The 24,705-nt window shown below is 54.6% G+C and overlaps 1 protein-coding gene across 1 annotated transcript in view; it reads left to right on the forward strand.

The window, feature by feature from the left end:
• Nucleotides 1–3,474: 3,474 nt before the first annotated feature.
• Nucleotides 3,475–24,705, forward strand: part of TENT4A (terminal nucleotidyltransferase 4A) — a 51,242-nt gene continuing 30,011 nt past the window's right edge. The window contains 1 exon segment of the mRNA XM_047729267.1: nucleotides 3,475–4,327. Within this exon segment, the coding sequence (XP_047585223.1) occupies nucleotides 3,603–4,327 (725 nt within the window). The 5' untranslated portion in view covers nucleotides 3,475–3,602.

Genomic DNA, 24,705 nt, shown 5'->3' on the forward strand with positions numbered 1-24,705 from the left:
GATAAGCAGTGAGAAAGGCTTCCTCTGCCCAGAGCCACAGGGACTGCAACAAGGACTACATATGACTTAGTATTCATTCTTGTTTTGCAGAAAGAAACATATTGCTTCTAATTTACATAAAAACTTATGATCAAATACATACAGCATGAAACCCTGTATCTAATTATAAGAAGTTAACTATGGCTGATGAATCAAAGTTAGAGGGATTAACTAGAGACAAATTGCAAAGATAGAGCAGGAAGCCCCAGGGAAAAACAACTTAAAATGTTGTAAAGACGTAGAGCAATCTGTGGCTAGATCCTGAAGCCAGGCAAGGCTTTCGTTCCCATTGAGTCGGTCAGCCGACTGTTGGTCATTTCACCAGTAGCCATCCAGGACCCGCCATGTGCCAATCACAGTTCTCAAGCTCACACACAGCAGGGAAAAGTACAGATAAAAAGCCCCCTCCTTGTGTAACTTAGATTCTAGCTGGGTGAGAGGACACAGATGATAAATAAGGTAAATAAAATTCATGAGATGGCACAGTGGATTGAATTGTGCCCCCCGCCCCCTCTCACCAAATGAACTTCAAGTCCTAACCCTGTATATCAATAGAATGTTAGCTTTATTTGGAAATAGGGCCTCTGCAGATGTAATCAAGGTAACACAAGTTCACTAGGGTGAACCCTAATGCAGTATGAATGGCATCCTTGCGACAAGAGGAGACACAGACATGGGGAAAGCTCCATGCAGTGATGGAGGCAGAGAATGAAGTGAGGCACCTACAAGCCAAAGAAGGCCAAGGAAAACAGCAGAAGCTAAGAGAAACCTGCCCTGGAGACCTCAGAGAGAGAGAGCATGGCCCTGCCAACACCTTGATTTCAGTCACTGAGCCTCTAGAACAGTAAGAGAATACATTTCTGCTGTTGTGAGTCACCCAGTTTGTGGCCCTAGGAAACCAATGGAGATAAATGCTAAGAGAAACATAAAGCAAGGAATGGAAGTGGGGAGTGTTGAGGGTTGGGTTTGTAGTTCAGATCGAGCAACGTCGTCCCTAAGGTGTGAGAGTGGGTAAGGTGGGACCCATGGGGGTATGTAGCATCCAAGGGGAAGGAGAACAGCAAGTGCAAAAGCCCTGAGGCACATCTGTGCCTGCTATGCTTCTGGCTGGAACAGGCTGGGTTAGGGGATGAGCTGGAAGACGAAGTGGGAGAAAAGGAGAGAAGGACCAGCCAATGTAGGGACTTGTAGGTCATAATAAGCCTGAGTTTGAGAAAGGAAGCTACTGGAGAGTTTTGAGCGGGAGACTGACATAATCTGCCTTTTTTTTTTTTTTTTTTTTTTTTAAAGTATCACTCACAAGCTGCTCTGTGGAGAAAATGCCAAAGAGGACAAGATTGGAATGTGACAAACTAGCTAGGAGGCACTGTTTTAAAATATGCTAGAAATAGTGGTGGCTTTAAAGGGCTGTAAGTGAGTAGATGGAGGGAGTGAAGGGTAGCTGTTGAATTTTGGATGTTTCTGGCAGGTAGACATAAGAGAATCTGTTGGTTATGGGGAGGGGCGACTGGGATGACCCCAGGGATTTTGGCCCTAGGCACTGGAAGCAAGGAGATCCAGAACAACTGCTGTCTGGCTGGTGTGTGATCTCCATTTTATTTAATGCACATGTTCTAATCCTTTGTCGTAATTTCCACGTGTGCAATACAGACTCCTGAACCAAAACAGTTATTTATAGTTTGATTAGCATTTGCCAAGGAGCCTTAGTAGGCAATACACGGATTTTCAGTTGTTACCATGTTTTAAAGTGTCAAGCGCTGAGTAACGTGTACTCAGAAGAGCAGGTTAAAAAGGGCTTCTTTCAATGTTTAAAAGGAACACCGGCCCAAGCGCTGAGCTTCCTCAAAGTTGCCTGGCCAGGGAATGCATCCGCTGGGCGGGGACCAGGACAGGCCTGGGCTCCAGAGGGGCCATGGTGTCCATCACACCGGCTGGGCTCATGGGGCACAAGCAGGCTTACATAATGGCACTCTGGCGTTTTCACTTCACAGTATGTGTGGTTGGTGACAGAGTCCTAAAGACAGCACTGTCAAACCGGGCTTGGGGCATCCTCTGGACACAGGGTACTCGCCCCGCGGGTAGGATCTCTGTGGAATCCGGCCACCACCGTGCCAGCTGCGAGCCCAGACACCCAAGCACGTGGGCCGCTGCTCTGATAGGCAGCACTGCCAAGCCTGCCTGGGGAAATCACGCCAGTGAGCTAACTGCAAAGTTTTAACTTCATTCTAGGCATAGGAAAGCATTTTTAAAAGGAAACAAAAATGCCTATGAGGAGATTCTCCTAGGAGGGTTCCGCTCTGTCCAGGGCGGCGGCTTAGCGGGCAACGCCGCCCGGGCCGCTGGTGAGCGACCGCTCCTCCCGGAGGACGCCGGCGAGCACGTGGGCGGGCACGAGTGACCGCAGCGCTACCGGCTGCACACGGACCCCGGAGGATGGACGGGAGGAAGCCTGGGGGCACTTTTGTCCTTCTCCTGGGAGAGCGGCCAGACAGTGGTCCGTGCTGCCTTGGCTCCCTGGTACCGCGAGCCGGCGGTCCCTGGGTCAGGCCTGGGGCTGGATCCCCGGCCTTGCCGGGCGGCGCGGAAACATCCACCCAGCTGCGGCGGCGGCGTCTCATCTCTGCGCACGCGCAGCGCGACCGGGCGGCTGCCGGGACCCCGGCCCCAGCGCGCATGTCTCCAGGCCTCGGCCTGCTAGCGACGGCGGGAGGTGGGGCCGGCGGAGGAAGTCGCGGCGAAGGCGGCGCAGCAGCCCCCTCACTTCTTCCGCGCCACACTGCAGCCAAGTCTAGTCTAGAAAGACCCACGCCGCTGCCGCCGCCGCCCCTTCAGCCCCTCCCAGTCGTGTCTCCTTCCGACGCGGTGCCCTCCTCACCCACACGGGGGAGCGTCCCAGTGCGCAGGCGCGGTAACCAAGGCGGCGGTGTCTAGTGAGGATTTGAAATCCGCCGCGCGTGCGCACTGACGTCCCGGCCCCGGCGAGGGAGGCCGCGCTTCCTCCCCGCCCCGCTCCCTCCCCGCCCCTCATTGGAGCGGAGGCGGCGGCGCCCCCTCCTTCCCCCGCGTCCTGTCGCCGCCGAGAGTGTCTTTTCGCCGCCGCCACCACCGCTGCAGGAGCACGGAGCGAGCGGTGCGAGCGTGACCGAGGGCCCGGCGCACGGCGGCGGCCCTCCCGCGGGTCCCGGGCCGCGCGGCGCCTGGGCCCGCCCCCTCGGCCCGGCTGCCCGCCCCTCTCCGATGGCCTCTCCCCCCGGCCCGAGTGGAACGCCGCCGCCGCCGCGGCCCCCGCGCCCGCCCCGCGCCGCGTGAAGGGAGCCCGACAGGCCCGAGCCGCCCGCTGCGGCCTGCCCCGGGCCCGCCCCGCGCCGGGACCCCGACGGGAGCCGCCGCCGCTGCCGCGAGCCGGCCGGAGCCGCGGGCGCAGGCCCGCGCGCCCGTCAGCCCGTCCGCCCGCGGCCCGTCCGTCCGTCCGTCCGTGCGCGGCGCGGCCGGGGCTCGGGGCGCGGCGGGGGCGGGGCCGCGGCGGGGCGGGCGGGCGCGCGGGCCCGCGGGGCGGCGCGTGGATGGATCCGCGCGTGGCCTGGATCCAGCCCGAGCAGAAGGGGCCGGCCAATGCCCTGTGGATGCAGATCTGGGAGACCTCGCAGGGCGTGGGCCGCGGCGGGTCGGGCTTCGCGTCCTACTTCTGCCTCAACTCGCCCGCGCTGGACACCGCGGTCGCGGCGGGGGCGGCGGGGCTGGGCGGCGGCGGCGGTGGCGGCGGCCTGGCGGGGCCCGCGCTTCCCGCCGCGTCGCCCCCGCCGCCCGCGCCCGGCCCCGCCGCGCTGCCCCCCGCGCTGCTGACGGCGCTCGGGCCCGCGACCGAGGGGGCCCGGCGCCTGCACAAGTCGCCGTCGCTGTCGTCGTCGTCGTCGTCCTCGTCCAACGCCGAGTCGGGCACCGAGAGCCCCGGCTGCTCGTCGTCGTCCTCGAGCAGCGCCTCGCTCGGCCGGGCGGGCGGCGGCCGCGGCGGCGCCTTCTTCCACTTCGCCGACGGCCCGCCGAGCGCCCCCGGCGCGGCCAACGGGCACCCCGGGCCGCGCGGCCCCGCGCCCGCCGGCTCCCCGCCGCAGCACCAGTTCCACCCGGGCCGCCGGAAACGCGAGAACAAGGCCAGCACCTACGGCCTCAACTACCTGCTGTCGGGCAGCCGTGCGGCCGCGCTGAGCGGAGGGGGCGGCCCCGGGCCCCAGGCGCCGCGGCCCGGCACGCCTTGGAAGAGCCGCGCGTACAGCCCCGGCATCCAGGGGTGAGTGCGGGGCGCGCGGGGGGACGCCGGGTGCGACTCTGCGCGGAAGGCTTCTCCTTGCACTGCGCAGTAGATTCCTGTTGTAAAGGAGCGGCGATCTGCTGCTCGGATCCCCAGACGGACCGCGGGGGACGGGGGCCGCTGAGCCCGACTTGGGCCACCGGAAGGGGGTGTGGGATACTTCACCTTTTTCCCTCTCCCCAGACATGTTAGGGACGGACCCCTTGTCAAAGTGGGGCGCGGATGGGTGTGGAGCTTTATTTCAGCTGCAGACGGTTTTAATATTGCCGGGAACTTGAATTGAGTTGAAGGCAAATACTCGTTAAATAATAACTTTTTTTTGAGAAAAATCTTTTTGGAAGATGATTCATTGTCTTTTTTTTTTTTTTTTTTTTAAATTAGTGATACAATTTAACCAACAGTGAATTTAGAAGTAATTTTTTTGGATGACGGCGTGTGTGTTATGATTCAATTTTATGCAGAAATTAACATAAAAAGCATTTTTCTAGTTTTGAAAAAGTAGTTGATAGTCTTCAAAGAAGACAAAAACGTTTGTAGCACGTATTCTTTGGAAGATGCCATTTTTATTTTAAATATTTCCACGTTGGCCTAGAGAAAAGTTCTACTTAAGTTTAGTGCAGTTACACATGACAGGGGCTGTTTAAAAAAACAAAACGTGGGCGTGTTGGTTGAAGCAGTCCCCGGTGAGGCTGCTCAGGTGGGAATGCTACCTGCCAGCCCTTTTGCCTTTCTGTGCTTTTCTGAGCATCTAGAAACAAAGCGTTTGTATGTAGATATTATGTCATTATTTCAAGACTTAAATCATAAACTTTCTTTGCAAGTTGTATGCTGATTTAAGAGCTGCATAAGGATTTTCCAGGGTACTAGGGTTTTTTGTTTTTTTTTGTTTGTTTGTTTTTAACAAATATTAGAGTTCTAATCCAGCGATTGCTAGGTGTTGAGATTACTTCTTAAAGTAACTCTTTTTTGTTGTAAATCTGTTCATTCAGATTGGAAAATGGTTAAGTTGATACTACTTTAAAGCAAGTAGTAGGAGCTTCATGTCCTGCAATTTGTTTCACCTGGTCTGGGTTAGAAGTGTTACATTCTTAAATTCCCCGAAGCCCCAGTATGCATTTCAGCCCCAGGTAGGAGCCATTCTCCTCTTGCTTCTCTGTCTCCAGCCCTTACTTGTCAAACTGTCCAAGAAAGGGTGGTATGGAGCGATTTCCTGATGTATAGCATCATACCTGAGTTCCTTGGTTGGGGCTGTGGTGAGGCATGCAGATTTCCAGCCTGTCATGTCTCTGGAACTGACTCTGTGTCTTAGCACTAGGAAAATAGGAGGACATGTGGTCTTCACTGGTAGAGCATTTGGGGGTCCAAACGGTCCCAAGTCTTGCTTCTTCAGTGAGCTGTTGACAGTGTCGGCATCATGCCTTTTTGCAAATTACTTAGGCCCTGGAAGCTATTTCCTCCCCCCTAGGTTTCTAGAAAGCTTCAATACGTACGTTATTTATTTATTTTTACTTATTTACTTGAGAGAGGGAGAGAAACACACACCAGGAGTGGGATGGGGGAGGAGGAACAGAGGGAGAGGGAGAAGCAGGATCCCTGCTGAGCAGGGAACCAGAATGGGACTTGATCCCAGGACTCTGGGATCTGGACCTGAGCTGAAGGCAGATGCTTAACTGAGTGAGCCACCCAGGTGCCCCTGCTGGTGCTTTTATTAATAAATGAGCCCACCAAATACGAGGTTCTTTGCTAGGACCTGAGGTAGTAGTTGGCCTGGAAGATGCCTGTCTCTTGATCCTGCCTCTGAACCCTGGCCTCCATCTGCGTGCCCCTGCACAGCGCACGCTAGCACAGTGTGCACATCTTCCCTCCTCCTTGTCTGTCTCCCCCATCTAGTCTTTGATCAGATCTCTTTACCCTCCCGCAGCATGTCACTGCTCGCGGAGATTGCTCCAGCGGCCGGTGGTCCTCGAACACTGTTGCCGGCCTCTGGGCCTCTCCCAGAGCGGCCAGTGGGAGAATCTCCTCCGTCAGCAGGTTTGGTTAGGTCTGTCCCCTTTAGATCGCCGTGATGGCATCTCTGCGGTCCTCCTGGGGTTAAAGACTGCAGCCAGAGACTGAGCCTGCCTCCTGGGCGCTGCTGCTCTGGGCCCTGCCTGGGGGCCTACTGCGGGTCCTACCCTCCCCCCCCCTGCTGGCCTGTGAGGTTTCTGCTCAGAGGCCTTGTGGAGGGTTGAAGAGTAGCTTCTGAAGCAGCCCAGCCAGGAGTTCCCCGTTTTAACCTACCTGAATAGGAGCCGGTGCAGTCCTGCTCTTGGTGATGCTCTTTCTTTTCTCCTTGGCTGCCTCTGTGGCTGACGTGTACCACTCGGGGTCTCTCCACTTACTGCCATCTCTGCCTAGAGGAGGAGCCTGCTAGGACTGCCGGCCATGTGTCTGGAAGGGTGGGGTGCCCCATCTTGGTTTGCTACGCAGAATGCTTCTAGCAGGCCACCGTTGGCAGGGGGGGGGTGCACTGAGCAGAGGAGCAGGAAGTCAGAGTAGCCCTTGAGCTGTGGAGGTATGCCTGTGGTCAGAGGAGGGAGCTGTTCTTCATGGTCCTGCCCATGGCGGGCCGCTGGGCTTATGGCTGCTAACTTTTTGGTATCAAGAAATAAGTCTGTCTAGAACTCGCCGCCAGCCACCAGCTTACTCAGGGTGATGAGGAAGGCCACCGCCACGTGTTTCATCTATAGCTCAGAAGGGGAAAGGACTGTGATGGGAGAGCCCTTGACCTGGTCAGTAGAAAGGAGCCTTGTTGATGAGTAGTGGCTCAGACTTACTGTGTAGGCCCAGGACAGGTGTTTCTGGAAGGACCACGTCTCTAGTCCTCAAGAAAGGCTGAGCCATCGGCCGATGCTGCAGGAGGCTGGGTAGCATCAGCCCAAGCCAGTCGGGCGTTTGCGTGGTGGCCCGTGGAGCAGGCTGCGCTGTCTGCTCTTTTCTGGGGTGGAGGGCTTTGCCCTTCGAAACTGTACTGGTGGCCTGGCCTCACAGGGTTGCTGGTCTGCTTCCACCCTTGAGGAGGTGACGAAGCCAGGGGAGGCAGACAGGGATCCGAACGGGAACCCTCGGAGCAGGGAAAGGGAAACACTTGTCTTGGAGCAGCTGTTCTGTGTTTCCGTTGAACTCAAACTTTTTTTTTTTTTTTTAAAGATTTTATTTATTTGACAGAGAGAGAGATCACAAGTAGACAGAGAGGCAGGCAGAGAGAGAGGAAGGGAAGCAGGCTCCCTGCTGAGCAGAGAGCCCGATGCGGGACTCAATCCCAGGACCCTGAGATCATGACCTGAGCCGAAGGCAGCGGCTTAACCCACTGAGCCACCCAGGGGCCCGAACTCAAACTTTTGTTTTGGGAACGGTGTGGAATGTGCTCTCTCCTCTCTACCTGGGCTTCTGATTTAGGGACGTGGGCAGGTGTGGACAGGCTCCTGGGCCCTGCACTTCCTAGCCTCCGGCCCTTGTCACCTTCCCATGTCCTCACCTCCACTCCCTGGCCCAGCGAGTTGTTACTTTGCCCTGGTTAGTGCTGCCAGCTTCAGAAACCTCGTGAGCCTCAAGGCAAAGAAAAGTCCCAGGTGGGGGTGGGGGGAGCTTGGACCCCAAGTGTGTTGCTGCGTCCTTACTGGTGCCCTGTAGAGCCCCAGGAGGAGCGTAATGAGACGAGGGAAGGCCCCTGGACTCTGGTGGGCCCCTGCAGGCCAGGCCCTGACCAGGCTTCAGTGTGGGCTTTGGCCATCTGTGCGTCGTCCTCTCTGGTGTGCCTGAGTGTGAAATGGTCATGGAGCGTCCTTCCTGCAGGGCTTTTAACAGTGTTTATTTTTTGACATCTTCTGTTCACTCAAAATTCAGTTCTTCATCTGATGTTGGTGAGAAACGGTCCCATGTCATTCGTAGGATGGTGACCCTGCAGGACTCCATGTGTGTTTTCCTTCACTCTGTTTGGAGAGGCTGAGCCTGGAGGAGGATTCAGGAGGCTTCAGGATGCCTCCTCTCCCTCTGTGCTTGCAGCCTGACTTGGCACTACGTAAAGTAGCATGCAGGTGACCCCCTCCCGCAATGTGTCCTTCTGGGGACCCAGTGGGAGGGCGCAGGTGAAAGCCCAGCAGAACCCATGGCAGACGACAGCATCATCACTCCTGTTGCGTCCTTTCCGTCCCATATCTGCCTGCACACATGGGACACATGGGAGAGGTTAGAATGAGACCCGCCCCGCAAGGTGACAGTGGCACGCACAGGCTTCATTTTCTCAGTGTTCATCATCTGCGACCACTGGGTATGAGGTCGTGCGTGGAAGCCGTGCCCGCATTGCTGCTGCGCTGAGCATGTGCAATGAGCTCCTTCTCAGAGGTTCCAACCCCGTTAGTAACAGTGTCGCTTGTTCCCACCCAGTATGCCCTGGCCTGTCACTGCAAAGTGAGATCGAAAATCTAGGGCTGTGTGCGGGCCGGGATGAAGTTGGGGAGAGTTGCGCCTGGTTGCCGGTAAGTGAAGAGGCGCAATGAGGACTGCCGACCCTCGGAGAAGGGCTGGACGGACGCCCTGGAAAGGATTGCGGTATGAAACAGGCTGAAGGAGTCCTGGGGGAAGGCAGAGACCTCGAAAGTTTTTTGCAGAAAACGACCTTGGTAATGGCCATGCTGCCGCAGTTGCCGCTGGCGGACCCCGCGCTGCCGGGCTGCCCGGGGCTTGTGAGGGAGGAGCTTGAGGCGGCGATGCTGTTGGCTTCTCAGCAGTAGCGCGGGTGTGATGAGCACCTGGAAAAATAGTTTTTAAGTAAATGTTTTAAAGTGTCCATTTTTCATAACTTTGGGATTTTTCAAGGTAAAGCCTCAGACTTCCTTTGGTCACTATTTAATAAGAAATTTTGTTTCCCATTGTAAACAGAATCGTGTACGTCCGATGGGAGGAGGCGTCATGGTTATTCTGGGAAATGAGGACTTCCTGTGCGTTGGTTTAGGACCAGTTTTTTAAGTTACGGAATGAAAGAAGCTATTAAAAAGCAAGACGGGGGCACCTGAGGGGCTCAGTGGGTTAAAGCCTCTGCCTTCAGCTCAGGTCAGGATCTCAGGGTCCTGGGATGGAGCCCTGAATCGGGCTCTCTGCCCCGCAGGGACACTGCTTCCATCTCTCTCTCTCTCTCTCTCTCTCTGCCTGCCTGCTTGTCATCTCTGTCAAATAAATAAAATCTTTAAAACAAACAAACCAAGACAGAGCAAAGAGCAGCCTGTGAATTTGAAGTTGAGAAAAGCTGTGTTGCCGCTGCACCTGGGCACAGGCTGACAGGTGAGGGGGCGCGGTGTCCTGCTCACGGGGCCTCGAGAAGACTGCTGCTGGCCATGGCTCTGGAGAGGCCCCTCCCGACTCTCTGGTCTGAAGGCTGCTGGGTGAGTGTGGCACTGGCGTAAAGGCAGATGGGTGACCTTGGTGACTGAGACAGTTGACCGAGATGCCTGTCCCCCATGCCAGTCTGTGTCCCAGGTGAGGTGGTCAGGGGTGCATCTTCTTACAGTGCAGGATTTGCACCGCAACTTAAATGGCTTACTCCAGGGTTTCCATGCCGCAGTTGTTCTTTGTGGCTGTGTGACAAATGAGCATAAACTTAGCAGCTTAAACCAATACTCCTTTACTGTCTCATGGACTCTGTGTGTCAGAGGTTGGGACAGCTGGGTTGGCTTCCTGCTCAGGCTCTCACCAGGGTGCAGGCACGGCGTTGGCTGCTGCGTTCCTGACTGGAGCCCAGGCTCCTCTTGCATACTGCTGGCGAATTCAGTTCCTTGCTGTTGCAGGACTTAGGTCCCCTTTCTTTGCTAGCTGCCAGTTGGGGGACTGTCTCAGCATCTAAAGCCATCTTTGCCTTCCTTGACTTGTGGTCCCCCCATCTGCACATTGGCGACAGAGCTTTGACTGTCTCTGGCCACCCCTCTGCCAGCTGGCGGAAGCCCTCTGCCTGAAGGGCTTGTGTGTTTGCGTCAGGCCCTTTTAGGTAGTTGTCTCTCTTAAGGGCATGTGGTGATGATTTTGTCTCAGCCACGGGTTCTGAGGCTTGGGGCATGGGGTCTTCTGGAGGCTTCCTTCCATGCCTGAAGGCATGCTCCTGTAGATAGATTAAACCATGTGGTTGTCTTTTCCAGCACTTCACTCCCTCGACTGGACTCCAGCCCGCTGTGATGACTCTGGTAGATTGTTGTCTGTCCTCTGGCTTGGTCGTCCCGACTGAACTCAGGCAACCAGAGAGACTAGCTCTCGGGGCCTTTCTGTGCTTGTCTCCTATGTCACCTAAGAGAAGTGTATGTGAAAGCCATGTGAACGAGTACGTGAGAACTACAGCAGTTGAAAAGTCCTGTTCCTGAGGCCCCCTGCACTGGGCAGCCTGGGGAAGCTGTTATTCCTTTCGGGGGCTGGGGGGGGGCGGGTAGGGGGTCAGCGGGGATGCGACAAGATTCACTCATGTTGCCTCTGGAATTTAGGTCTAAGCACATAGCAGACCATATTTGCTTTGCATAAGACCCCACACCGCGTGTACAGCAGCCCAAGTTAATGGGAGTGGGCGCCTCCCCCTCCACGGGCTGTGACCCTCGCTTCAGAGCAAGCACACTCCCTCGCAGTTCTTCCCTGGCCCCTTCCTGTGGAGTGGCCACCGCTCTGACACAGCTGACATTGACTGCTGGTCTTCCGCTTCCCCTTGGGGAGGAGGGGCCGTGTCTTAGCTGCATTCCCAGGGCCAAGTGGGTGCTGCTGGCCAGCTCTGCATCAGGCTCTGATGAATGGTGAGCACGCGTGACGGGGTCTGGCCGCTTCCATGAACAAGGGCGTGCTGGCCGCTTAGGTGGTTTGGGTCAGTTGCTGAAGGTAACGGTGTTGTCTTAGAATTTTTGAAGATTTGATTGCCAACTCTGAAGTTACTTAAGTGCAGAATATTAAAGTAAAATTGATTGTAGTTTTTCTGTTTATCTTCCCAAAGAGTGTGGTTAAACCACTTTTATACCTTACAGTGTAGAACTCAAAAGCAGAAAGCTTTCCAACAGTTCTGTGTTTGAAAGGCATTGCCACTTAGATTCAGCAGTCTTCTCTTTGTTATTAGAAAACTAACACCTAAACATGGCAAAGTCCGAAAACTCAGGGAAGTATGAAGATACATTGCCTGTCCGTCAGCCACCTGCTGAGTGTCCTGGGATCAGGTTGGGCATGGCCTGAGCTCTGGGGCGTGTGCTCCGTGCCCCAGCAGCAAGGAGGAGACGCTGGCTCTCCCTCCTGGCATAGCGGTTTCTGCGCAGGGGTCTGTCTCCAGGCTGATGGGGCGGGCTCCGTGGGAGTGTCTCCGAGGTTCCCATTGGCAGGGAATGTCTTTCATTGTCAGCGATGTGCCTTTTTATTGTGGGTTTGTGCTCTTTTTCATTCCCAGATCAGCTGCTCTGTAGAACCATTTAGGTCCTCCTGTGGTTTAAGATTGGAGTTAATTTCCTAAGTGATAACATGTGGATGTAGGTGGTTTCTATCTTTCCGTATTTGAGAGAGATTTCAGATCGTTGTGTTTCTGGAATCCGGTGGATCTGAAGCCATGGCTGGGATGCAGGAGTGGAAGGGAAATGAAAAATCAGATCCTTCCGTTTTTTGCTCGGAGCCCTTCGGCTGCGATCTGCACGTGGCCTTGAGCTCCCTTGGTTCTCCTGCGCTCTGCACCCCTGTAGCCTCATGCACGGGCCTGGTGTTGACTGATTTCATGCTGGGTCCTGACTTCTGCGCCTCAGTTTCCCCACCCGGGAGGCGACGTCTACAACATCCCCCTGGCAGGATGTGCTAAACAGAGGAGACTTGGAAGTGCCATGTGAATAGTGACGTGGAGAGCTGAGAAGGCCACTCCTTTCCTTCCCTTTTCTCCTCTCTTCTCTGAGGAAATTGAAACCAAAAATTAGGCGGGGCTCGTTGCCAACTGGAGAGAAAAAGCCTTTTGCTTGGGGTTTGAAAATACAAGTTTCCCTCTCAGGCCTGAGCTTTTCTCAGAGAAGCTGCTAAAGCCCAAAGGTCTTTAGCAGTGTCGTGGAGACGCTTCTCCCTTGGAGTCAAGGCGTTTTTTTCTGATTTTAAAAATTTAAACAGTGCCTGAGTAACGTGTTCTGTAGGTCTTAAATTAAGCGTCTTTCCAGATCTTTCCGGGCACTGCTCTGGTATCGGCTGTGCGGCTTCATGCGACCGGTGGCAGGCGGTTTAGGATTTCGGGTTCTGTGCGCGTAGTAGGAGCGCATGCTCTTTCTCTGAGCGCTTTGCAGCCTCTGGCTTGGCCTCTGTGGACGGTGGGACGGGGCGCTGTGGCGTGCTCCGTGAGGGCGGCCGACCCGGGTTTTGTGCAGCCCGAGCAGTCGCTGCTGGCCCCGTGTGGCCCTGGAGCTCTTGCCGTGCGCCTGACGCAGCTGTGGAACTGAATCTTAATTGTATTTCGTCTTAATGAACACTTAAGTAGTCTAATGACTTCTGACAGTGCCGACCTAGAGTAGCTTTAGACTCTCTTTACTGCAAACTCAGTATTTGGTCCGGTAACTGCTGCCTAAATGAATCCGAACTGCAACAGCCGCGGAAGCCATGGGGCTCAGCGAGCCACCCCTGGAAAGCTCTAGAACTGGCGTTTCTGAGTTTCCGGTGGGACTCCTTCTCAAAGGGCCACCGTTTCAGTAGCACACGCAGCATGGTCTCGGTCACGCAGAGTGCCACGAGGAACAACTCGGTCCGGCCTGGAGGGGGGGCGGGGCAGCGCTCCTGCCCACCCGCTGGTGCCCTGCCCGGAGCCTCCGCTCTTCTCCGGCTCCGGGGCAGCCGCGGCTCCCTGAGCAGGGGCTCCGCGGGGCTGGGCTCTCGGCCGGCTTGCGGGAGGGTCGGGCGTTCTCCGAGCAGGCCTGGGAGATGGGTACCACAGACAGAAGGCTGAAGCCTGGCCAGGCCAACATCCTCCCAGAGCTGACGGCAGGGCGCCGGCCTGCTGGGGGAAGGGGACCTGTTCAGGACGCGGGAGGGGGCGGCAGCTCGCCCTGGGAAGCCAGCCTCCGTGTGTCTGTAAGGGGACATTTGCTGTTTTGCTTTTCTGGAGAGAGAGAGCGGATCGAGGGAGAGGGAGAACCGAGCTCCTCCTGGGGGCACCTGGAGTCAGATGGCAGATGATGAAGATGCTGGAGGTGGGCTTGGGGGAGCTTTGTGGGGGAGGGTCTGCGGGGCCGAAGCCGTCCTGATGCTCCGGTTCGCTGAAGGGCCTGCTTTCCGCAGACCGTCCCCGACTGTGGGCAGGCAGGGCTCCTCCCGTCTGGATTTTTCTGGCAAGTTGTATCTAGGAAGAGTGGAGCAGTTGGTGAGTTGCCGTTTCAACTGAAGATTGTTGAAAGCCGGAAGCGGGACGGGTGAGCGTCTGTTGCCTGCCTCCTCCCATTTTTTCTCATCAATGATTCGGTTTAGAGAGAGTCCGCTTCAGTAGACGAAGCGTCTCCCCGAGTGGCAGCCAGGCAGTAGGAGAGCTGCAGCCCCCCAGCGGGCGCGCGGGGCAGGAGAGCCCGTACACGTCACCGCCGCCCCCCCAGGAGGGAACAGGTGTGCTGGGATCAAGAGCAGGAAGCAGGGACATGGCCACCCGGCAGAGGTGGCGGCCTGCGTGCAGCACGCTGGAGTTTTTCGGTCATTAGCATCTTCTCTAAACTGAAGCAGTCAGAGTTTTAAAAATCGAAGGAGAAGGCTGAAGAGCTGGCCGGCATGTGAAAGAGGACGCACACCTTCCACGGCGGTGCCCCGCGGAGGTCCTCGAGTACCGCGTGAGTCAGCTCGGGGACGGAAGCGCACGGTGAATCCGGCGGGAGCGTTTGCGGCCCCGTCAGAGGCTGGCGCACGGGAGACTGAGCAGCCCTCCACGCCCGCGCGGCCGAAGCAAGCACGTGGAATGGAGACCGAACTCCAGAGAATGGGGACCTGTGCGAACTGCCCCAGGTTAAGGTTTGGGATGAACTGAAACTCACAAAATTGTTAAGAGTAAAAATGGCCTTTTTGGAAGGCTTTTGGGGTAAGACCATCAGAAGTGAGCGGCTTGTGGTTGGGGAAGAGGCCTGGCGTTCTCCGGCCTTCCTGCGCAGGTGCTGCCTCTGCCTCTCCTTTGCTCCCTCCAAGTGAGTGGTCTTCAGCACTTGTCACTGCTGTCACACATGTGTGCTGTGTCACTGTCACTCATCATCGGGACCCCATTGAGCCCACAGCCCTTCATGCCGCGCCCCCCTCCGCCCTCCCGGGTGCAGGGCAGGGGCGCGGCTCGGAGCCCAGGGGCCGGCTAGCTCGCACCGCAGGTCGGTGAGGCACCAGCTTTGGATCCTAGGCAGTCTGAGGCCACAGCATTTCTTCTTAACCACTAGACGTGCAGAGCAGAGAGGGGGTTGTTCAGAGAGGTCTTGTACTAGCAAGAAAAGAAAGACACTGAACCCCAGTCTCTGGGTAGAGACAGGACCTCTCAGGTTGCAGAGAGCATCTTGAAGCTCTGCCCAGGCTCTGAACCGTGCGTCCCAGTCTCCCCAGGAGGAGTCGAAAGTATTTTCTCGCAAACCGGGCCTGCGATCTGGTACTGTCCCCTGCCTTGCAAGGGTGACTCCTTTAAGTGGTCAGTGACACACACCGCCACCGTGCGCGATGCCGAGCCTCTTAACAGTTCTGTCTGCTGATTGCTTCAGTGAGAGGTGGAGTCTAAGAGTGTTTTCTGCTGACTTTTAAATGATTATTTTTATTAAGTTGATTTGTGTGTGTGTGTGTTTAAAAAAAGAAGCTTAAAAGTCATGGGGTCCACCCCCTAGCAATAACCAAAATACAATTAGGTGACTGCCACTGTAGACCTCTCCCTTTAAGCCCATGGTGGACAGACACATGGATTGATCAACGGAAATACTTCCATTATGGTTCATGTTCTCTTTAAACAAAGTTTACTGAATTTTTGATTTTGCTTAAAAGTGAAAATAATGTGGAACCTCTCATGAAAATACTAGTTTCTAGGAGGTATTGCCGAGACCAAGAGCATAAATGATGAGGGGCGCCTGGGTGGCTCAGTTGGTTAAGTGACCAACTCTTGGTTTCAGCTCAGGTCATGATCTCAAGGTCACGAGATTGAGCCCCATGTCCTGCTTTCCTCTGGGTGTGGAGTCTGCTTGAGATTCTCTTTCCCTCTGCCCCTCCCCACCCCCTTAAAAATGATGAAAACCTTAAGTGGCTGAGTGCAGAAAAATCAAAGGAGAAGCTTTGATGACATCATACCCATTTGCTTACTGCTACGTGGCGTAGAGCCGTTGTTAGTCCTTGCCGCAGACTGAGTCGCGTCCCCCCAAATTCGTATGTTGAAGCCCCAGACCCCAGTGTGATGATACTTGGGGAAGGGGCCCTTGGGAGGTGATTAGGGTTAGATGAGGTCACAAAGGCAGGGTCTCATCCTGGGATTAGTGTCTTTCTAAGAAGAGGCCAGATTGCTTGCTGGCTTTCAGCCCTGTTGCAGACGGAGTGAGAAGGCAGCCGTCTACAAGCCAGGAAGAGGGCTCTCACCGGAGCCTGACTGCGCCGGGCCCCTGATCTTGGACTTGTAGCCTCCAGAACTGTGAGAAATAAATGTCTGTTGTTGGAATTGCCCAGTCTGTGGTGTCCTGTTCCAGTGGCCTGAGCGAACTAAAATAGCCCTTTCATATATCTTTACTTCCTGATGTGCATTGAATTACTTTGTCACCAGGAGTTAGGCGTTTGTATTTTGTTCTGTAATTATAATCACTGCCACTTACTGAGTCTTTACTAAGTGCCAGGTCCTGTTCTGAGTACTTTGTCTGGATTCCTTAAATCTTCATGACAACGCCGTGTGGAGGCCTGTCTGCATGCTGCAAGGTCCGGTCGCTGGAAAGCAGCAGGGCCTCTGACCCCAGGCAGTCAGGGTTCCTAGTGACACCGCAGTCCTGTCCGGATGCGGGAGACCACAGTTTGCAGTGGGTGAGTCTCGGTTTTGTATTTACAGAGACGTCCTGCTCCCCACCAGCACTCTTCCCTGGACTCCTTCAGATTTCGGAGTTCTTTGTGTGGTCCCCATGTCTGGTGGGCTCCGTGGAGGGTGCGTCCTTGCTGGCAGAGCTCGCAGGAGTGGGGCCGTCTTCCTGGCCTGCGTGTGCTGGAATGAGCTTCGCAGGAGCAGACCGTGCTCCTCTGGCTGTGACCCTGGCCTTTCTCCCCGTGGCCCTGGCCCTGAGCTCGGCTGAGCGCCTGGGGCCCCGGCTCCCTCCCTGTGCTCATTCACCAGCTCTGCACAGGGAAGCCTGCGTCAGGATCTTTTTGTTGTGTGTGTTCAGTCAGGTCTTTTAAGAGAGCTAATTGGGGCCGCGTTCCCTGAGGCCTGCTGTGTGCCTCAATACCCGTCTTTTGGCCTCAGAATTGCTCTGTGTCTCTGGCTGTGGCTGTCGTCAGAAATCACCCCCCTTTGGTGAAGGTTCGTTAATTTGCTAGTCGCCTTTCGGAGGCCACCTTCTAGTCCACACGTGGCCCTTGGTGCAGCGTCTGGCTCAGTGTGGGCCCCCAGCATCTGTTTTGCCTGGAGCACAGCTTCCCTTCCCACCCACGGAGCGGGCTGTGCCTTTGCTTGAGGTACACCGTCTCTTCCACACGACTCTGCCGGGCCTTCTGGGCTCCTCTTCTGCTGGCTGGCAGCGCCTCTGTCCCTCCGGGGAGACCTTTTCCCCTTGGATGACTTGAATCATTTTCTTTTTCCTCTGTTCATCTTGTTGAACTAGGTTCTTGTTGCTCTGGCTCGCGGTGTGTGTCCTTAGCACGGTAGCTCCCCTGTGCCCTCATTCTGCTGATTGTCACCAGGGAACCCTGACATTACTGACACCTTCTGACCCAGGTTGCTTTTCTATAGAACAAGGCCCCGGAGCAGGTTTTTCCCGAACTTGGCTTGTGTGTCGTCTTCGGTGCTGGGTGCTGGTGTTGTTTCTGTCGTGTTCTGGGTTCCTCTCCTGTTTCTTTTTGTTTGCTGTGGCCTGTTCATGGGGTACTGCCAGGGCAGACCTCATAGTCTGTCTTTCTGCTGAGGTGATGTACGTGTGTTCCTGCTGTGTACCTTCCACCTCACTGACAAATTTCAGCTCAGCTACAGGCTTGAGAGGCTGGCCGTGTCCTGGGCTAGCTTTTCTGGGACCTGGCAGCCCTGTGGGGAGAGGGGACAGGCTTGGGGCAGTCGGGAGGCACCTTTGTCAGGGCCCGAGTCTTCCCGAAGGACTCCAGCTTTCTCAGGCCTCTTTGGTCCCCTTCTTCCTGGCCACTGGGTTTCTTCCGAAGCCTGGCACTCTTGTTTGCCCCACAGTTGGCCCAGGGTTGCTGCATTCCAGACTCAGGGTGCCTTTCTTCCCAAGGCCACACGGGCTTCTCCTGGTTCCCGAAGCCTCGCAAGCTCATCCTTGCTGTTGGGACCGCGGCCGGCCCTTCCTTTTCCCAGCATTCCCTGACCTGCGCGTCTGGCTGCTGCTTGCTGTCGGTCCGGGTTCCATGCCGGCCCCTCACCACCCAACCCGAGGGAGCCACGGGCCACCATGTGGCAGAGTGCGCTCTACGCCCTCTGGTTTATTTTGGTTATCGTTTCCCCTCTCTGTGCTGCCCTTGCTCCACTCCCAGTTCAGAGCAAGGGCCTTAGTGGGTCGCGCTCACTGCTCTGTAGCCAGTGTCAGAATAGTAGGGCTGCGGGAAATCACCGGACAGAGGCGTCTGCTTTCCACGCTTCCGTATCGACTTAAACCTTTGGATCCGTTAAGTCCTTTCCTGTCCTTTCAGTTTTTGGCAGAGTTCCAGAACTGTTGTGCTTTTTCTTAAAAATTTTTTCTGGTCATCTTGGTGGGGCCTTGGGAGGTTGGTGAGTGCAATGTCTAGTTTGGACCCAGGAGAACTGGTGCAAATGACATTTCCTCCTTCCAACTAGTTGGCAACAAACCTGGCTGACTGAATGACAGGTCAGTGCGTTGTGTCAGCTTTGCCTCTTCAGACGGTTAAGCTGAACTTAACTGCGTACACGCATCGGATACAGTGAAGTGCGGCAGCTTCCTTCCAGTAGACCCCAGGTGCGCCGACGCGCTCGTGGGGGGGCAGACCTGGCCCTCGGTGGCGCTGGCGTCCGGCAGGTGATGAGTGCCCGCTGTGCGCGTGTCTGCGGGCCACGCGGAACTGGACACAGGCTCCCTGGGTGCTTTACCGGCCTTGGTGATCATCACGTCCCGTCGGGCACTGGGACCACGTGTCCCGTTAGAACAGCAGCACCGGAAGTGAGACTCCTCGTATCTGGCCTCTGATCCGTGCTGAGTGGTCAAGGCGAGGCAGGCAGCCGGTGGGAACGGAGCAGTGCGGGGGAAGGGGCGGAGCGGGCGGGTTCGGGGTCTGCAGGAAGCCAACTGGGCCAGGCGGCTGTGGGGCCTGGAGGCTCCAGGGATTGCCGGGAGCAGCGGGAGCCTTGCTGCCCTGCCTGAGCTCTTCATGGAAGACGCGCGCCGCTGGCAGGTGCTTTACTGGCCGAGCCTTCCGGAAAAGGGGAGGTGATGGTGCTTATCGGGATCGTGCTCAGTGACGTGTCACACAGAGCTCGCAGAGAGCCGGCAGGTGGTAGCTGTCAGCTAATAAGAACAGTGATATGATACACTCACGACGAGTGGTGGGCTTTTTCCCGGCGAGCCTAAGTGTAGCCTCCGAATCTTCTCTCAGCTGTGTGCCCGCAGTGCCTGTGCGGAGAGCGGGCCCTCGGAGACGCCCGCTCGCTCGCTTGCGGTGGTGCGGCCAGAGCACTGCGCTGCTTCAGACACACCCTCTTCCTCAGACAGGTCTCCTCTGGGTCGGTTCTTCCGCATCTGCAGAGGATTTTCTGGGACCGTAGGGGCGGTGTTTCTAGAAACCCTGTCTGGTGGGGGAGTGCCGCAGTCGGGAGTCCCTTTCGGAACCAGTGGCTTGGGTGGCTCTAGAGCCAGAACCTGAGGGCTGAAGGGACCTGCAGCCTGCCGTGCTTGACGCTGAGCAGTCCGTGGGGTCCCCTGGGCCTCCGCGGTGCCGGGCCTGGCTCACTCGTGGCCTGAGACGGAGCCAGAAGGAAATGCCCCTACTGGCGTGCCCCTAGTGGAGAGGCAGGAGACCAGAGAACGAACACAAGCACGGAGAGTTCTGCCCTGTGACCTTTGGAGGTGAAGTTGGTGTCAATTAACAAAGCCAGAGTAATGCTTTCTTTGGGAAGGGGTTATGATTATAAAAACAGTAATGTACTTATTGAAGAAGTTTGGAAAATACAGAAGAGAAATTACCCTTAATTTTCCTGCTGACATTTGAGCATATTTCCATGGTTTTTAATGCTACTCTAAATATAGTGCACAGATGTCCTCTTGTATTTGTTTAAATCTGATTCAAGATAAGTGGTTCCTCTGGTCATTGAAAAACTCTTTTAAACAATTTAAAAATATTACATGGATGTACATGATTCTCTAAATAAAGTTCTATTTACAACTTTCCACTCTTTATAAAGGGACCCACAGTGAGTTTCTGCACATGTTTCTATATGTTGGGTCACCCGAGTGTGGCTTGAGCTTTCACAGCTCTGGGTCCGAGTTTTGGCTGCATGATACTGGCTGGTTATCATCTGCCTAATGAATACTTAGTTTTCTCATCTGTAATACGGAGACAGTAGTATTTGCTTTGAAGACTGTTTGGGAGGCTCTGATGAAAATGCCGCTGATGTGGACGGTGCTGGCCGGCGTCGCCCAGAACCCTAACGTTTTCAGACTCTTACTAATCTTCCTCACAGGATCTTCCCAGCTCACTTTCCCAGTGAAAAGGGCTCTCTGGAAAGATGACAGAACATACAGCTATTTTCATTTCAAAAATGATGCAGCTAGTTAAGCTGGTGAGCAAGGCTGGGGACCCTGGCTTTTTGACATAGCCACGTGGTTCCCTCTGAGTCCCCTCCAGGTGGCTGCAGTAGTTGCTGATTATGCTGTGGCTGCCTTGCGTGGCTTGGGGCAGGTGGCCTGCACCAGGGCAGGAGAAAGCAGCACAGTGTAGTGCCATTTTGGCCTCTCCCTGCCCCCTAAGCAGCTCTCCTGGCTGTGAGCTCCTCCAGAGGCTTGAAGGCCCTGGATTGCATTGTGGGCTCTCTAGGGCACCAGAGTCAGGAGACTGAGTCCTTTGGTCATTTTTGCCCCATGACGGGTTATGGACGTGCTAAGCAAGTGGTTTTTCTCCAGCTGGTCCTTGCAGCATGGGGTGGTGTGGAGGCTTATAGTGCAAAATGGTTCAGAGTAGTACTGACCCTCTGCGAGACTGTTGACTCAGGTTGTGAAATGCTGGGTTAGCTTCAGTCCGGTCCGTAGGTGCTCCCAGGTGCTTTACCAGAGTTTCTCTAGAAGCCATGTCTGAACATCCTTTCTACCAGCGACAGGTAGATTGAGAAGAAATGGTTAAATTAAGAAAGTTTGTCATAGCTTAAGTATAAGCTTATGGTATCTGAGTTTTTGCTCTCTGTTCTGAGGGGAAGAGAAGACGGCTGTGGTTCTCTGGCTTCTGGGTGGCCCCAGGGCCTTTTCTTGCACTTGCAGTGTGCTTGGGTTTCCTTGGCTAAGGCAGAAGAGTGTCACTTCCTTTGTTGGCCTTCAGTTGAGGTTCTGAAACCCTGTCAGACATGTACCTGCACCAGCGTTCAAAGTGACTGATCCCCCGAGGGGTCTTGGTGAGAAGGGGACAGAGAGCTCACTTTTCTTGGGAGCCGAGTGTGCAGGGACCAGAGTTAGAGTAGCGGTGATGATTCCAAACTGTAGAGCCCTTCTGACCTGGCTGTTTCGTGAATGCTTAGATGGCTTTACTCTCTTCAACCCAGCTTGGCCTTGGCCTGCCCCACGGCACCAACTGTGCCCTCCCAGCCCACCCTGACTACTCCCCCCTCCCCTAGGAGGTACCCTCCTTTCCCTATCTGTTGCTCTCAGCCTCCACCTCTGGTAGCAGCTTCTCCCAAGGGTGTCACTCTTCCATTAACATGTTAAAAGCATTGTAAGGGTAGCTTTGTTCAAAGCTTTCTGGAGAGAGATGGGTACACAGGTAGGTCTCTGGAGTGGAGAGCTGCTCATGGGGAGGCCCTTACAGCAGGCTGATGGGAGCCTGGTGGGACAGCTACCACATTAACAACATAAGTAAGGGAACATTCTGGAAACACACTGAGTTCTAATTTGCAGTTTCAGTTGTCTTTCTTCCATTTTTGAGCTTTTATTTAAAAAAAAAAACAAACGAAAAACCCAAAAAAACCTTTGAAGGTCTGCCTCAAGGTTTCCTAAGTAATTGGTGCAGGCATTAATTTCCTTGTAACGTAATTAAAAATAAACAAAAAAGGACTTGTGTCATTAGCTGTATCCACACATGGGTAATTTAAAGAGGATCATTCACGCCTGAAAATGGAAATATTCAGCCATTCCCGTGTGGATGTCTGCACTTGCCGTGGGCTCAGCAGCTCACTTTTTTTTTTTTTTTAAAGATTTTATTTATTTATTTACAGAAATCACAAGTAGGCAGAGAGGCAGACAGAGTGAGAGAGGGGGAGGCAGACTCCCCGCTGAGCAGAGAGCCCGATGCAGGACTCACTTGATCCCAGGATCCTGAGATCATGACCTGAGCTGAAGGTAGAGGCTTAACCCACTGAGCCACCCAGGCACCCCTCAGCTCATTCTTTCTAGTTAGGGTCTGTACCTGCGCTTGCCTCTTCTCAGTCTGTGCCTGTGCCCAAGGGGTGCGGCCTGAGTCCTTCGTCCCACTGCAAGTCCATCAGCGCGTGCTTTAACGTTCATACCACTCCAGTGGTTAACTCCAAAATGGTTTCACTAAGACATCATTTGGGCAAAAATTTAGACCGTGAACATTGTGGAGCCAAGGGGAAGGAGCTCCAATTTCTGTGAAACCGCTGGCTTTTTAAGGCTTTTGAAAGGTTTTACGAAGAGTTGGGAAGGGTGGTGGTAGGGGAGATGGAATAAATTAACAGTGGAAGATGGTTTCTAGTATTTTCTTTTGCATTTTCCATTGTAATGGAAAGTTGGTTTTCCCCTAGCATTTGGAATTGACCAAGTTAACGGGGGATGTTCCGGGTAAACTGGGACCTGTGGCTAACAGTATGGACAGGGACCATGGGGACGGGTCCAGGGAACCAGTGTTTAGGGTTTAAGATCTCAGGGAGCTGGGCAAGTCCAACATTGTGACCCTTTAGAGCGTGTTTGGAGGTTCAGATGCTGAAGCTAGAGGCCATGTTGGAGGTCGCGCACGTGTTCATCTGCCTTCCCTGTTCCCCTAAGAAAGTGATGCATAAAATCTGCCCTGACCATCACTTTCCTTAGAAGAAACAATGGGATTTAAAATCTATGGGAGCAGACAAACCCCCCTGTGCTTCTCCCCTCACAGGCCAGCATCATTTACCGTCAGGGGTGGTTCCTTTGCCCCCTTTCTTCCCATGCTGTTTTATTTAAAATACATTTCTTTGTCTTCACTTTGGGCCCCTTGTTTGTGTCCTTTACCTGCTGCAGCACATCTGCCTGTCCTCCCTGGGGAGTACACAGAAGTCTCCTTTGGGCCACTTGCAGTTTGTGCTGGGCTGGGAGAGGGGCCTAGCTCTGCCTGGGGCCTGTTTGCCCACGTCCCCCGAGTGAGGGAGGCACTTGCCTGGGGCACCTGCAGAATCAGCCCCCAACGCCCCCGACCCCAGGCTCTGAGAACCATGGAACCCCACCAGCTCAGCTTCTAACATCAAAAATCACCCTCCCGCAGTGGGTTGTCTGTGTTCATCAACAGCTCTGTTTGCTGTGAATCAGATAGTTTGACTTGGTAACTGAATAATACATCTTTCACCTTTTAAAATAACCCATGGAATTGGGTTTTACAAATATTTACAGCAACCATATACCAGGTGCTTGTAAGATAGACACTAAAATGTTGCTGACCTTCATTATTTGGTACTAAAAGCAGAAATTAATTTGGGAAACATACTAAAAATTGAGCAGTCATTGCCTTTTGAACGGTTGGACTCATGTAAGAGAGCAGTTTTAGATGAGAAACGTCTTCCTCATTCATCACAGAACTTTATTTTCTAGTATTCTAGGATTTAGTTTAAAAGTACACTGGAAAATAATGCTTCGGAAGTCCAGTGCTTTCGCGATTAAAACTGAAAGTTACTGCAAGCCAGCCTCACCATGTCCATCTTAAAATATCCAGAAAAGGAATCATTCGGGGCTCGCTCCGCTGTGATGTGCCAGTGTGAGAATCTCCCGGATCAAATCTCAGAGTTGCACCTGGTCTGTACCAGCCGTCGCCTTGCCCGGAGTGTCCGCCGCCTTCTGCTTGCAGAGACAGGCTGTCCGGGGTGTGCCATTGCGCGCCCACGGCCCTGCTCTTGCGAACGGGGCAGCAGCCCTCCTTCCCCACTGCCTGTGCCCAAGCCAGTGACCTGCAGGGTGAGGCGAGCGTCTGCACTGGGAGCCGAGGTGCGCTCTCTCTCTGCGGCCCCAGGTGCGCTTGGCTTCTTGGCTCCGTGCAGAGGTTCCCGACTCGATTCCTGGCTCTGTGGCTGAACGGTGGCTGAGTGGGCCTCGCGTTCGCGTGGGTCCTGGCTACACACTCTAGTTGCTCCCCCAGCCTGCCATACGGTCAACTTCTAATCCCGTGTTCTGCTGGGTTCGAGGTGCCACTGCATGCAAAAAGTCGAACCATTTGAAGCTGCCATTTTTGTGGGTCGGAAATACAAACTTTGTAAATAGGCACCTTCCTGTAGAGGTCAGCTGACCTCAAAAGATGCACTGTTGTGCAGTGTTCCATGAAGGAAGAAAAACGCTTACTTTTGAACTGATCTGGTGCTCAGTCACGCATGGAAACTTGCCGCCCGATTTCACACATTGTGAGTGCTTCCTAGTGAGGATGGAACAATAGTCTCTGCCCAGCTCTGTAGTTAGATCAGTTTCTTTGGAAAATGCCGTAATCGTTAGCACCGTTGTTACTGACCTCTTGTTGGGCAGTTAAAGCCTGACTTCATTGTAGCACGGGACACGTGTTGAAATGACATCAAGAGCTATAACACTTAGCTTTGACAGACATGGTTCATGTCCAAATTTAGCCCCAAGGTTTTAAAACGTTTTAGAGGAAGTTTGGAAAAGAGAGTCCCAAGACCTAGTAGGAGGTGTTTTGTTTTTCTTAATGGAAGTACAGTTGTCATACGTGTCACGTTGCCTCCAGCATCTGACACTGATGCAGCAGTTCCGTCTGTCACCTGGCGCTCCTTACAGATGAGTGTAGCCACC

The sequence above is a fragment of the Lutra lutra genome, chromosome 5 (genome assembly GCF_902655055.1).
Source record: "Lutra lutra chromosome 5, mLutLut1.2, whole genome shotgun sequence".
NCBI classification, from domain to species: Eukaryota; Metazoa; Chordata; class Mammalia; order Carnivora; family Mustelidae; genus Lutra; species Lutra lutra.